Genomic DNA, 13,278 nt, shown 5'->3' with positions numbered 1-13,278 from the left:
TTTGAATATAGGTTTATCTACACTCCATATTCTCTGATAAAAACAGGCCATACCAGAGAGCACTGAAGGCACAAATTCTATTCTGTTTCTTTTTAACTGATCAACTGCTAGTGTCTAGAGCAGTTCTTAGTACAAGAGTAGGTAATCAATAAATATTTTTGAACAAATTCAGTTCCTAACAATAGTAACAAGATGTAATAATCTTGGAAACCTAGGATTTTTAAGGTCACCAACTGTAACCATATAGTTATAAATGCCAGGATATGAACCAGGTTAAGGAAAAAATATTAAAGTACAATCATAAATCACAAACACAGGATATTCTATATTGGCCAAATAAAGCACACATAAAAAGAAATTTGTTTAAAGAATTTATGCTATATAAATATGTATATATATGAACACCTTCAAATTTTAGTTCAAATATTAGTGTAATGATGCACTAATGAAACTGCATAAATCCTACTTGTAATAACAAAAAACATTAAATACATGCATTTAAAAGTACAAGGAAAAGACAACTTACACAGAAGTTTCAAACAGTCGTCCTTGTTTTTTAAACGATCTTTAATATCTCCTGATACAAGTACAGAATACGGACATGCCATTTCTTTTAGAAAACCACTTATCTCAAGCTGGAAGCTCTCCAAATCATCTCGTCCTTTAAAAAGATAAATTATAAAGCATTTACTGAGAACTTACATATAATCTGATACTATCAAATACACTGTTAGTTGATTTCAATTTTACATTGAGTTCTAAGCTTTCACTTTCACATTTAATCCTTAGATGTAGGAACACAAAATTTAGGTAGAGGCAATCAAATTATCCATTTAAGAAGTATCTAAACATGAAATTGTAAATATTTTTATATTTAAATCCCTGACATGCTTCTTCCAATGGACTGTACATAAAATCAGGTACATAAGAAAATTTACATGTTAGCAACTGAAATATTAAAAATTTATGCCCACAATTATTTGGCTTTACAGTGAATGATTCTTTTCTGTTGCATTTCTTTGCATTCACATAGTAAGTACAATTATCTAATTAAGCTTCATTGCTTTTCTTCAATTCAGAATATAATTATATAGGAATTTGTATCATATGTTTTGAATTTAGATTATTTTACTCTGCTTCAAGTGAGTTGTTAGATTTGGCAAAATGATAATTTTAAAAATAATGGTAGTTTTCCCTTTTGTTACCCCCTAGCAACACTCAATAATTCTTCACTTATCATACTATCTGAAATTCAATCAAAGACTCACGAGGACTCTGTTACTGAGATGGTGATGAACTAAACAAACTGTATGAGCTAGTACAGAAGCTTTTTATAAAGGTATTTCTATATGAATCCATGTCCTAAATTAAGGACATGGGAATAAAACTTAAATTAGCAATTATATACATTTAAAAAGAACTTCAATTCAAAATAAGCAGCAGTCAAAAATTTAATTTTTAAATAAGTACAGGGACTGATACTGTGGTGCTGTGGGTTAAGTCACGGCTTGGGACTACTGCATGCCTTATCAGAGTGCCAAGAGTCTTGCCTCTATTTTCCAACTCAATTTCCTGTTAATGTGCAAAAGAAGCAACAGACTATGGCCCAACTACATGGGTTACTACCACCCATATAGAGACTCAGAGGGAATTCCTGATTTCTGTCTTCAACCTGGCCCAGCTCTGGCTGTTGCAGGCATTTGGGGAGTAAACCAAGAGATGGAAGATATCTCTCTTTGTCCATCTCTGTCATTTGCGTTTCAAGCAAAGAAATCTTTTAAAAACTAACAAGCTAATTCAGCTCTATTTTTTCTAAGGATAATACTAAAGTTAAGACAGCAGATAAATAGTAATTGCTTATATTTTTATAGCAAATTTAAGAATCCATTTTGAATTCATATAAAATTAATCAAAAAGATTTTTAATATCTCATACTAAAGTTCTTGATAATATTAGTGATTTTTCTTTGTACAGTGCACACAGTTAGTAAAATTATATTATGAGATATTAGTTCATTTCATCATAAAACCAAAAGGAAAGAAAACATAATGGCAATACCAGCTGAAGTGATACTTTCTTCCAAGTTGCATAATGACTTTATTTGAGAGCCTAACCAAACACATAGCTCTGAAAATTCAGGTGAAGATAGTCCAGCCTCTGCTGCTTTGGTAAGGATTTGCTCTTCTAACAGTGGTCCCTTATACCTACAAAAGAAGACATGAAAGTTAAAAAAAACAAGTAACTCCTCCAATACTCTGTGTATCAACGCTTGCTGCTTTTGTAAATAAAACGTTGCTGGAACAAACCCAATAAACATATTACTTTTCAGACCGTCTATGCAGAGATGAGCAGCTGAAAGAAAGGTAGAATGGCCAGAAAAGCCTTCAGTCGAACCAGGTGGCCTTTTATAGAAGTGACTAATCAACATTTAACTTTTCTTCATCACAGCATTTTATAGTAAAACCAACAAGTATAATGAGAAAGAAAGCCTAATACCTCCATTTTAGTTATAAGAATAAGAACTACAGTGGAAAAGGTATAGCTGCAAGTTTATAACTTTAAAAAATTAAAGCTGAATAGATCCTGAGTATCTAGAGTTCAAACTATTTCCAATTAGAATTTAGAATTAGAGTGTTCACTTGTTTTTGTTTTACTTCTATATCTACAATTTTCTGTTAAAATGAAAATTTTTGTTTCTAATTACATTTGCATGATCCTATTTTATATAAAATGATATAAATTACATAAAGTTTCAAAAGATGAAATCCAGCATTGTTAACTAACAATAAAACCACCGAAAAGGTTTTTTTGGATCAGAGGAACAACTTATTTATTTTTTGAATAGTGGACATTGAGTTGTCATTGTTGAGATTTTAGTATGGGTCAGATTCCTCAATTATGATCAAACTCTCTGAGTCAAATTTGAATTTATTTTTTTTTAGTGGCTTTTCAAAAATTTTTCATTCCATCTCTCTCAATGGATAGATGTTCATTTCAAGATACACTATCACTGCAGCCACACTCTAAAGAAGGAAATATAGGTTTTATTGTGCATACTACCCATCAATTAATTACTGGTTATTTGGAAATTGTTGGCCATTGTTCTGGCAAAATTTAGCTACATATTTTGCAACTCTTAGTTCAGTGTGGTTCTAACCATTTACCCTGATCCATGGGCTGCAAATATCATTCAGCCTCTGCTTGGTTTCCAGGCTAACCACATGGCTAATGTCCCCAGGCTAACCAAAATGATCCCAACTTCTGTTCTGTGTCATCTCTCGGCATATACGCCCAAAACATCAAGTCCTATTAGAGCAAATATAAAGCCAAGTACAAGACCAAGAGGTGAGTTAATTACAACTGTTGCATATTTGATGAAGTTTTATGCAACAACTGATTTGGAATAATGCTTTCAATTCCTTTTTACTGCAGCTATCAGGACAATTTCCTGTTAACTAATATACTATTTTGACTTTTTGCATTAATACAAATATCCAGAGACAAATTTTTTCAGTTAAACACACATGGGAGACAAATTAGTCAACTAGTCCAATCTGGAACGATGAATCACTTTTTATATTTAATATATAATCCAGATGATTCTCCAAGTGCCAACAGAGAAGAATCAAACAAGCAAGTAACTGCATTTTGAGGTGAGTACCTGAGGGAGGATACTGGAATTCAGCAAGAGAGACAGAGAAACTTCATAGAACACAGAACTGGGGTGGCAGCACAGGCAACTGAAATCTGGGCCAAACAGCTGGGTAGAATCCTCATTTCAGCGGAAAGTGTAAACGAGATTCCCAGCAGACTCCATCTCCACAGATGCTGAATGTTGGCAATTTTAGCTACAGGAGGAATCTACAGGGGCTTGGAGCCCAGCAAGGGGAACCATCTGGTGTACACGCAGTAGCTTGCTTCAGAGAAGGAACTCACATTGTCTCCCCTGTAAGCTCCAGAGCACAGGCTGCAGGAGTACAATGTCACCGAGAAAGGAGTCACTGTCAGAATCCAAACTTCCCTAAGAGATGGTAGCCCTGTATATCCCCATCCCTGGTCTCCAGAGACTGTGTAGAGCACAAACTCAGAGATTCAGCTGTGCACAGTCACCCCAGACTTAGAGCCAAGCATGGCCCAACCCAAGTCACTGGAATCCACCAACCTCTGCTGCGACTGAAAGCAGTCCCCCACACCCTTACTGCTGCTACCACTGATTATTGTGGAAGACATATGGAGACAATTCAGTGTTCAGCTGGAACTGAAGCCAAAGTAACGTATCAAACTGACTTCTAAAGACACACTTTCAGGAAACAGCCTTCAATTCACAAAAGTTACTGTATGACAGCAAGAGACAACTAATCTGCTGGATATGCAAATCAACATAGAAGCACAAGTACAAAAAAACAAGGCAACATGATTTGCCCCAAGGGAACACAATCATGCTTTAGTATCAGACTCCTAAGAAAAGGAGGCTGACTGATCAGACTTCAAAAGAATGATTATAACCATATTCAAAGATACAATAATAGACAGATAATTAAATGAAATTAGGAAATTAAGCATAAGAATGAGAGAATTAACAAAGAGACATAATCTTTGAAAAGAACCAAGAAGAAATCTTAGCTCAACAAGTTTTAATGAAAAAGAGTTGATAGCCTCCTGAAAAACAGGACTAGATCAACCGAAATAAAGAATATCTCAATTTGAAGACAGGTCCAAGATCAGATCAAACAAACCCCAGAATGAATGCACAACCTCGTCAGTAATACCAGTAAATGTACAAATACGTGAATTTTGGAAATTCCAGAGGAAGAGAAGAATAAACACAATAAGCAATAAACTTATTCAATGAAGTAATAACTAAACATTTCCCCACTATTAAGAAAGATTTGGTCATCCAAGCACAGAAGACCCTTCGGATTCTGAATAGATATCACAATAAAGCATTATATAGTTAAATTCTCAGAAAGGATAGCACAAACATAATTCTAAAATTTGCATGAGAAAAGCACCAAGTCACACTTAAGGGGAATTAGATGACTCGAAGATTTCTCAGCAGTAACATTATAGGCCAGAGGAAATCCAAGTTTATACTCCAAGTTCTAAAGGAAAAGAATACTATACCCAGTAAAGCTCTCCTTCATAAATCAAGGATAAAGATTTTCCAAAACAAGCAAAAACTGAGGGAATTCATCACCATCAGACTTGCCTTACAAAGATGCTTAAGTTAAGTCCTGTATAGAGAAACAAAGGAAGATAAAAAACTATCATGCATCAAATGAAAATATAAAATTCGGCCGCCGTCGTGGCTTAACAGGCTAATCCTCCACCTTGCGGCGCCGGCACACCGGGTTCTAGTCCCGGTTGGGGCACCAGATTCTATCCCGGTGGCCTCTCTTCCAGGCCAGCTCTCTGCTATGGCCCGGGAAGGCAGTGGAGGATGGCCCAAGTCCTTGGACCCTGCACCCGCATGGGAGACCAGGAGAAGCACCTGGCTCCTGGCTTCGGATCAGCGAGATACGCCGGCCACAGTGGCCATTGGAGGGTGAACCAACGGCAAAAAGGAAGACCTTTTTCTCTGTCTCTCTCTCACTATCCACTCTGCCTGTCCAAAAAGAAAAAAAAGAAAAGATAAAATTCACCAGAAAAATATTTGATATAAGCTTGATATCAGCAGAAGAAATAACTTTAAAATGGTAGCATTTAAGTCATTACTTAATATTATTAATAATAATTAAGACATTACTCAATAATAGCTTTGAATGTAAATGGACTAAATTCCCCAAACAAAAGATACAGACTGGCTGAACATAAATGAAACAACATCCAACTTCACTAGTGAAGACACACATAGAGGGCCAGTGTTGTGGCTGACACCTACAACTTGACCATCACATTGGATGCCAGTTCAAGTCTTGGCTGCTCCACTTCTGCTCCTGTTCCCTGCTAATGGCCTGAGAAAGCAGTCAAAGATGACCCAAGTACTTGGGTGCCTGCCACCCACATGGGACACCTGGTTGAAGTTCCCAGCTCCTGGTTTTGGCCAGCCCCAGATGTTGTGGCCATTTGGAGAGTGAACCTATGGATGGAAGATTTCTCTCTTTGTCACTCCCTCTCTATATCTAACTCTGCCTTTCAAATAAATAAATAAACCTCAATTAAAAAAATGACACACATAGACTAAAAGTAAATGGATGGAAAACATAAATCAAAAGTGAGCAAGAATAGCTATACTTTTATCAGACAAAACAGACTTTAACACAGAAACTTAAAAAAAAGACAAATAAGGTCATCATATAATGCTCAAGAGATTAATTCAACAAGATATAATAATTATAAAATAATACAACTAATTTCAGTATATCCAATTTTATAAAAGAAATATTAGATCAACAGGAAAGTTAAGCTCCAGAATAATAAGAGTGGGAGACTTCAACACCCCACTTTCACCCAATGGACAAATCATCCAGCCAAAAAAAAAAAAAAAATCAACAAACATCAGAGTTAAACTAAGTTAAAGTATACCACAGAATGAATGGACCTACTAGTTTCAGAACATTCCATGAAAAAACTACATGTAGAATATATACTCTTTTTATTAGTGCAACATTTTTCTAGGATGGACCATATATTAGCCCACAAAACAATTATTAAGAAAGTAAAAAGCCAGCGCCGCAGCTCAATAGGCTAATCCTCCGCCTAGCGGCACTGGCACACCGGGTTCTAGTCCCGGTCGGGGCACCGGATTCTGTCCCGGTTGCCCCTCTTCCAGGCCAGCTCTCTGCTGTGGCCAGGGAGTGCAGTGGAGGATGGCCCAAGTACTTGGGCCCTGCACCCCATGGGAGACCAGGAGAAGCACCTGGCTCCTGCCATCGGATCAGCACGGTGCGCCGGCCGCAGCGTGCCAGCCGCGGCGGCCATTGGAGGGTGAACCAAGAGCAAAGGAAGACCTTTCTGTCTCTCTCTCACTGTCCACTCTGCCTGTCAAAAATAAAAAAATTTAAAAAAAGTAAAAAAAAAATCAAAATCTTATCATGTATCCTTTCTAACCACAATGAACAAAACCTGAAATTAACAAAATAAGCTTCAGAAAGTATATGTCTACATGCATACTCAATAATACGCTTCTGAATGAACAGTAACTCACTGATGGAATCAAGAGGTAAGATAAAATTCCTTGAGCTAAAGAAAAGACAATTAGGGGATACAGCAAAAGCAGCACTAAAAGGAAAGTTTATAGCAACATGTGCCTGTATCAAAAAAATATAAAAATAACAAACAACCTAACAGCATATCTCAAGGACTTAGGAAAGCAAGAACAAATCAAACCCAAACTTAGTAGAAGGAAATAACAAAGAGAGATAAATAAAATAGAGAAAAATACAATACAAAAGGTCAGTGAACTGAAAAGCTGGTGTGGTTGGTTTTTTTTTTTTTTTTTTTTTTTTTGGTGAAAAGATAAGCAAAACCAAAAACCTTTCCCTAAGCTAAAAAAAAAAAAAAAAAGAGGTGACTCGACAGCTGAGATGAAACAAGAGATACAACTGATACCACAGAAATATAAAGAACCATTAGGATTTACTATGAACAACTTATACATCAACTAACTAAAATACCTGGAAGAAATATGTACGTATTTGGATACACGTTATTTACTAAAGATGAATGAAGACAACAAATCTGAACAGACCAAAAATGAGTAATGAGACTGAATCAGAAGTTAAAGTCTCCTAACTGTTAAGGAAAAACTAATACCAATTCCCAAACTATTTCAAAACCTTGAAAGGGAAGGAACCCTTTCAAACTCATTTGATGAAGCATCATTATCTTGATTCTAGAACCAGACATGGACAAATCAAAATGAAAAATACTGGACGCCCACCGGGCCCTCTGGGAGATGAATGTTCTAAGGCAGGGCACCCGCAGGGCCCTCTGGCAGAAGGAGTGTCCTCAGTGTCTGAGCCCAGACAGAACCCATGTCCTCCTCCCAGACTCTGCTGCCCTGAGCTGGGGTAGCTTAGAAAAAGAAAAAAAGAAAATACACCCAGTGAACACATATATGCAAAAATTATCAACAAAACACTAGCAAATCAAATTCAATAAAATATCAAAAAATCATTCACCATTATTAAATGAGATTTATGCCAGGCTTGAAGGGATACACAAATCAGTAAACATAATACATCGTATCAAAAGAACGAAGGATAAGAATCATATGAACACCTCAATAGACACAGAAAAAAGCATTTGATAAAATTTATCATTCATTCATAAAAATCTGGAAAAAATTATGTGTATAGAGGGAACATACCTCAAAATAATAATGCCTATATATGACAAACCCACAACCAACATCATACTGAATGGCAGAAAGTTGAAAGCATTTAAGAACTAGAAGCAAACAAGGATGTCCTAGTCAATACGGTACGAGAAGTTTTAGCCAGAGTAGTTAGACAAGACAAAGAAATAAAGACATAAAATAGCGGAGGGGGGGGGGGGGAGGCGTCGCTGTGGCATAGTAGGTTAAGCCTCTGCCTACAGCACCAAAATCCCATATGGGCACCAGCTGCTCCACTTCCAATCCAGCCTGCTAATGGCCTGGGAAAGCAGTGAAAGATGGCCCAACTCCTTGGGCACCTGCACCCACGTGGGAGACCCAGAAGAAGCTCCTGGCTTCTAGCATCACATCAGCCAGGTCCAGCTGTTGTGGCCATTTGGGGAGTGAACCAGCAGATGGAAGACCTCTCTTTCTTCTATCTGAACTCCCCCTCTCAAATAAATAAAAACAAGTATTAAAAGGGGGGGGGGGGCCACACTGTGGCACAGTAAGTTAATTTTCCACCTGTGGCGCCAGCATTCCGTATGGGTGCTGGTTCTAGTCCCGACTGCTCCTCTTCCAATCCAGCTCTCTGCTATGGCCTAGGGAAGCAGTAGAAGATGGCCCAAGTGCTTGGGTCCCTGCACCCACTTGGGAGACCAGGAAGAAGCTCCAGCCATTGCAGCCATTTGGGGAGTGAACCAATGGAAAGAAGATCTTTCTCTGCCTCTACCTCTCACTCTCTATAACTCTACCTCTCAAATAAACAAATAATCTTAAAAAAAAAAAAAAAAAAAACAGGAAAGGAAAACTTCAGACTATCGCTATTTCTAGATAACATGTTTCTATATAAAAAAAACTGAAAGACTCCACCAAGGGACTTTAGAACTGATAAATTCAGTTAAGTAGCATGATAGAAAATCAACATGCAAAAATCGGTAGCATATTATACACCAGTAACAAACTCACTGAGAAAGAAAGTATAAAAGCAATTCCATGCACAATAGCTACAAAAAAATTAAATACCTTGTAATAAATTTAACCAGGGATGTGAAAGGCCTCTACAATAAAAGATACAAACCAGTAATGAAAGAAAGTGAAGACACAGAAAAAAATAAAAACACTTCCCATGTTCATGGATTCAAAAAATGTTTTAAAAGTTTCATCATTTGTTTGAAAGGCAGAGCCACACACACACACACACACACACGGAATAGCAGAGGGAGAGAGAGAAGGAGGGAGGGAGGGAAGAAGAGAGGGGGGGGAGGGAAGAAGAGAGGGAGGGAGGGAGAGAGAAGGAGGGAGGGAAGGAAGAAGAGAGGGGGGAGGAGGCAGGCAGGGAGGGAAGGAGGGAGAAAAAGAGGGGGGGAGAGGGAGGGAATCAGATAGACAGAGATCTTCCATCCACTGAGTCTTCCCAAAAGCCTGTAACAGCTAGGGCTGCATCAGACCAAGGCAAGGAACTCCAATCTGTGTCTCCCACATGGGTGGGAGGGACCCAAGTATTTAAGCCATCATCTGCTATCTCCCAGGATGCACAATAGCAGGTTAACTGGACCTCAAGCGCAGACCAGCCAAAACTCAAACCAGACACTCCAATAAGGGATGTGGGCGTCCCAAGTACCAGCTTAACCTGTTGTGCGACAATGCCAGTCCCAAGAGTTAATATTACTAAAATGTCCATACTAACCAAAGCAATTACACAATCCTCATCAAAATAGCAGTGACATCTTTCACAGAACTGGAAACAATCCTAAAATTCACAGGGAAACAGAAAAGTTCCTTAACTATCAAACCAATCTTAACCAGAAAGAAAAAAGCTGAAGGCATCATAGTACCTGATTTTAAGACATACTACAGAGCTAACCAAAACAGAACAGTAAGGGCACCAAAAAAGACACACTGACCAACAGAACAGAATAGAGACCCCATAAATGAATCTAAGCATCTAATTCAACTATTTCTCAACAATTCTCAACAAAGGCACCAAAAACATTCACTGAAGAAAGGACAGTCAATTCAATAAACAGGGCTGGGGAAATTAGATACCTATGTGCAGAAGATGTGCTCCTCCCACCTCTCACACTGCACAAAAATCAACTCAAAGTGGACCATAGACCCAAAAGTTTTTGGTCTCAGTAATAATTTTTTGGATAGGACCCCAAAAGCACAGGCATCAAAAGCAAAACTAGACAAATGGAACTATTATCAAATTAAGAAGCTTCTGCACAGCAATCAGCAGAGTTAAGACAACTGATGGAATAGAGAATAATTTTTGCAAGATACTTATCTAACAAAGCATTAATATCTAGAATATAGAGGGTACACAAACTCAACAAAAATCAACAAAGATTCTGAATACAGATTTCTCAAAAGAAGAAATACACATGGCCAACAAATACATGAAAAAAGCTCAGTATCACTAGCTATAAAAAATCACAATGGGCTATCTTCTTACTCCAGTTAGAATGAAGGATGTAGAGAAAAGGGAACCTTTATACAGTGCTGGTGGGAATACAAACCAATACAGTCATTATGGAGAAGAGTATGGACATTTCTCAAAAAATGTAAAGTTAGATCTACCATATGACCAGCTATCCCACTTCTGGGTATATACACAGAGGAAATAAAAGCTAACTATGAAAGTGATACTTATACCCCCATTTTCATTGCAGCACTATTCATAATAGAGAACCTTTAATGTCCATCAGTGGACAAATGGATAAAGAAAAGGTGGTATTTACACACAATGGAATATTATTTGAGCATAAAAAGGAGGAAATCCTGAAAACTGCAAAAAAATAGATGGAACTGGAGGTCATTTTGGTAAATGAAATAAGTCAGCTGCAGAAGGACAAACACAATATGCTCTCTTTCATATGATCTGAACTTAAACAGTAATTACCAGAGTCTGGGAAGAAGAGGAAGGTTAAATAACAATACCAAACAGTAGGAAACAAGTTCTAGTGTTCCAAAGCACAGCAGAGTCACTATAGTTCACAATAATGTATTACACACTGTTCAAAGAACTTAAGAAGGGTAGACTCTGTGGCAGAGTAGAGTAAGCTGCCCACTTGGGATGCTTTCATCCCATACTGGAGAGACTGGTTTGAATCTTGGCTACTCCACTTTAGATACCGCTTCCTGCTAATGTGCACCTGGGAGGCTAGAAGATGATGGTTCAAGTACTTGGGTCCCTGCCACTCACATGGGAGACCCAGATGGAGTTCTTGGCTCTTAGCTTCAGGCTGGTCCAGCACAAGTGAACCAGCATATGGAAGATCTCTCTCTCTCCTTTTCCTCCCCCCGCCCCATCACCCTGCCTTTTAAATAAATATTTAATTTAAAAAAAAAAAAAAAAAAAAGACCGAAAGAGAGGAGCTCACAAACACACACAAAAAAGTGGTTTATGTTGCTATATGCATTGAAACATTGCACTGCAGCCGGCGCCGCGGCTCACTAGACTAATCCTCCGCCTTGCAGCGCCGGCACACCGGGTTCTAGTCCCGGTCGGGGCACCGGATTCTGTCCCGGTTGCCCCTCTTCCAGGCCAGCTCTCTGCTGTGGCCAGGGAGTGCAGTGGAGGATGGCCCAAGTGCTTGGGCCCTGCACCCCATGGGAGACCAGGAGAAGCACCTGGCTCCTGCCATCAGATCAGCGCAGTGCGCCGGCTGCAGCGTGCCAGCCGCGGCGGCCATTGGAGGGTGAACCAAGAGCAAAGGAAGACCTTTCTCTCTGTCTCTCTCTCTCACTGTCCACTCTGCCTGTCAAAAAAAAAAAAAAGAAAAAAAGAAAGAAAGAAACATTGCACTGGACCCCATAAAAATATATAAATACTACTTCCTTCCACATAGAAATTTTAACAACAACATTTAGAAAAACAATGCATTCCAGTAAGGATGTATAATTCCTTCCCATGTGGTTACAAAAGCTGGCAAGGATATGGAGAAAGGGGAACTCCTATACACTGTTGGTGGGAATGTAAATTAATGTAGCCATTGTGGAAAACAGTATGAACTTTTTTTTTTTTAATTTATTTATTTGAAAGTTAGAGTTACAGAAAGAGAGGGAAAGATAGAGAGAAAGAGACATCCAGACTCTAGCTCACTTCTCAAGTGGCCACAACAGCCACAGTTGAGCCAGGCTAAAGCCAGAAGCCAGGAGCCAGGACCTTCATCCGAGTCTCCCACATGGGTGGAAGGGGCCCAAGTGGCTGACCCATCTTCCACTGCTTTTCCCTGTTCATTAGCAGACAGCTAGATTGGAAATAGAGCAGCCAGGACTGGAACCTTGCAAGCAAGAGCTTTACCTACTATACCACAAAGCCAGCCCAGGAGATTTTTTTTAAAAACTAGAAATAGACAACTTATCTCAAGCAACCCCACTTTTGTGTATTTAGCCAAAAGACATTAATATGTTGTATCAAAGAGATACCTATACCACAATGTTTATAGTAACACTGCTCACAACTGCCAAAACATGGAACCAACCACAGTGTCCATCATCACATAAACGGATTAAGAAAATGTGGTATGTACACACTCACACACACTCACAACCCCACAATAGAGTATTATTCCACTATTAAAAAAGAATGAAATTCTGGGCCGGCGCCGAGGTTTAACAGGCTAATCCTCCGCCTTGCGGCGCCGACACACCGGGTTCTAGTCCCAGTTGGGGCGCCGGATTCTATCCCGGTTGCCCCTCTTCCAGGCCAGCTCTCTGCTATGGCCCAGGAGTGCAGTGGAGGATGGCCCAAGTCCTTGGGCCCTGCACCCACATGGGAGACCAGGAGAAGCACTTGGCTCCTGGCTTCGGATCAGTGAGATGCGCTGGCCGCAGTGGCCATTAAAGGGTGAACCAACGGCAAAAAGGAAGACCTTCCTCTCTGTCTCTCTCTCTAGCCACTCTGCCTGTCAAAAAAAAAAAAAAAAAAAGAATGAAATTCTACTACTTGCATC

The 13,278-nt window shown here is 38.9% G+C and overlaps 1 protein-coding gene across 1 annotated transcript in view; it reads right to left on the bottom strand.

The window, feature by feature from the left end:
- FAM98B (family with sequence similarity 98 member B) overlaps window positions 1–13,278 on the bottom strand; it is a 39,853-nt gene that overhangs the window by 22,700 nt on the left and 3,875 nt on the right. Inside the window, exons 2-3 of the mRNA XM_062205600.1 lie at window positions 2,059–2,204; window positions 527–661 (exon numbers count right to left, since the gene is read on the bottom strand). Coding sequence (XP_062061584.1) covers window positions 527–661; window positions 2,059–2,204 — 281 coding nt within the window. The remainder of the gene's footprint in view (window positions 1–526; window positions 662–2,058; window positions 2,205–13,278) is intronic.

Source organism: Lepus europaeus, chromosome 11 (genome assembly GCF_033115175.1).
Source record: "Lepus europaeus isolate LE1 chromosome 11, mLepTim1.pri, whole genome shotgun sequence".
Taxonomy (NCBI): domain Eukaryota; kingdom Metazoa; phylum Chordata; class Mammalia; order Lagomorpha; family Leporidae; genus Lepus; species Lepus europaeus.
This window is presented reverse-complemented; position numbering and strand designations above follow the sequence as displayed.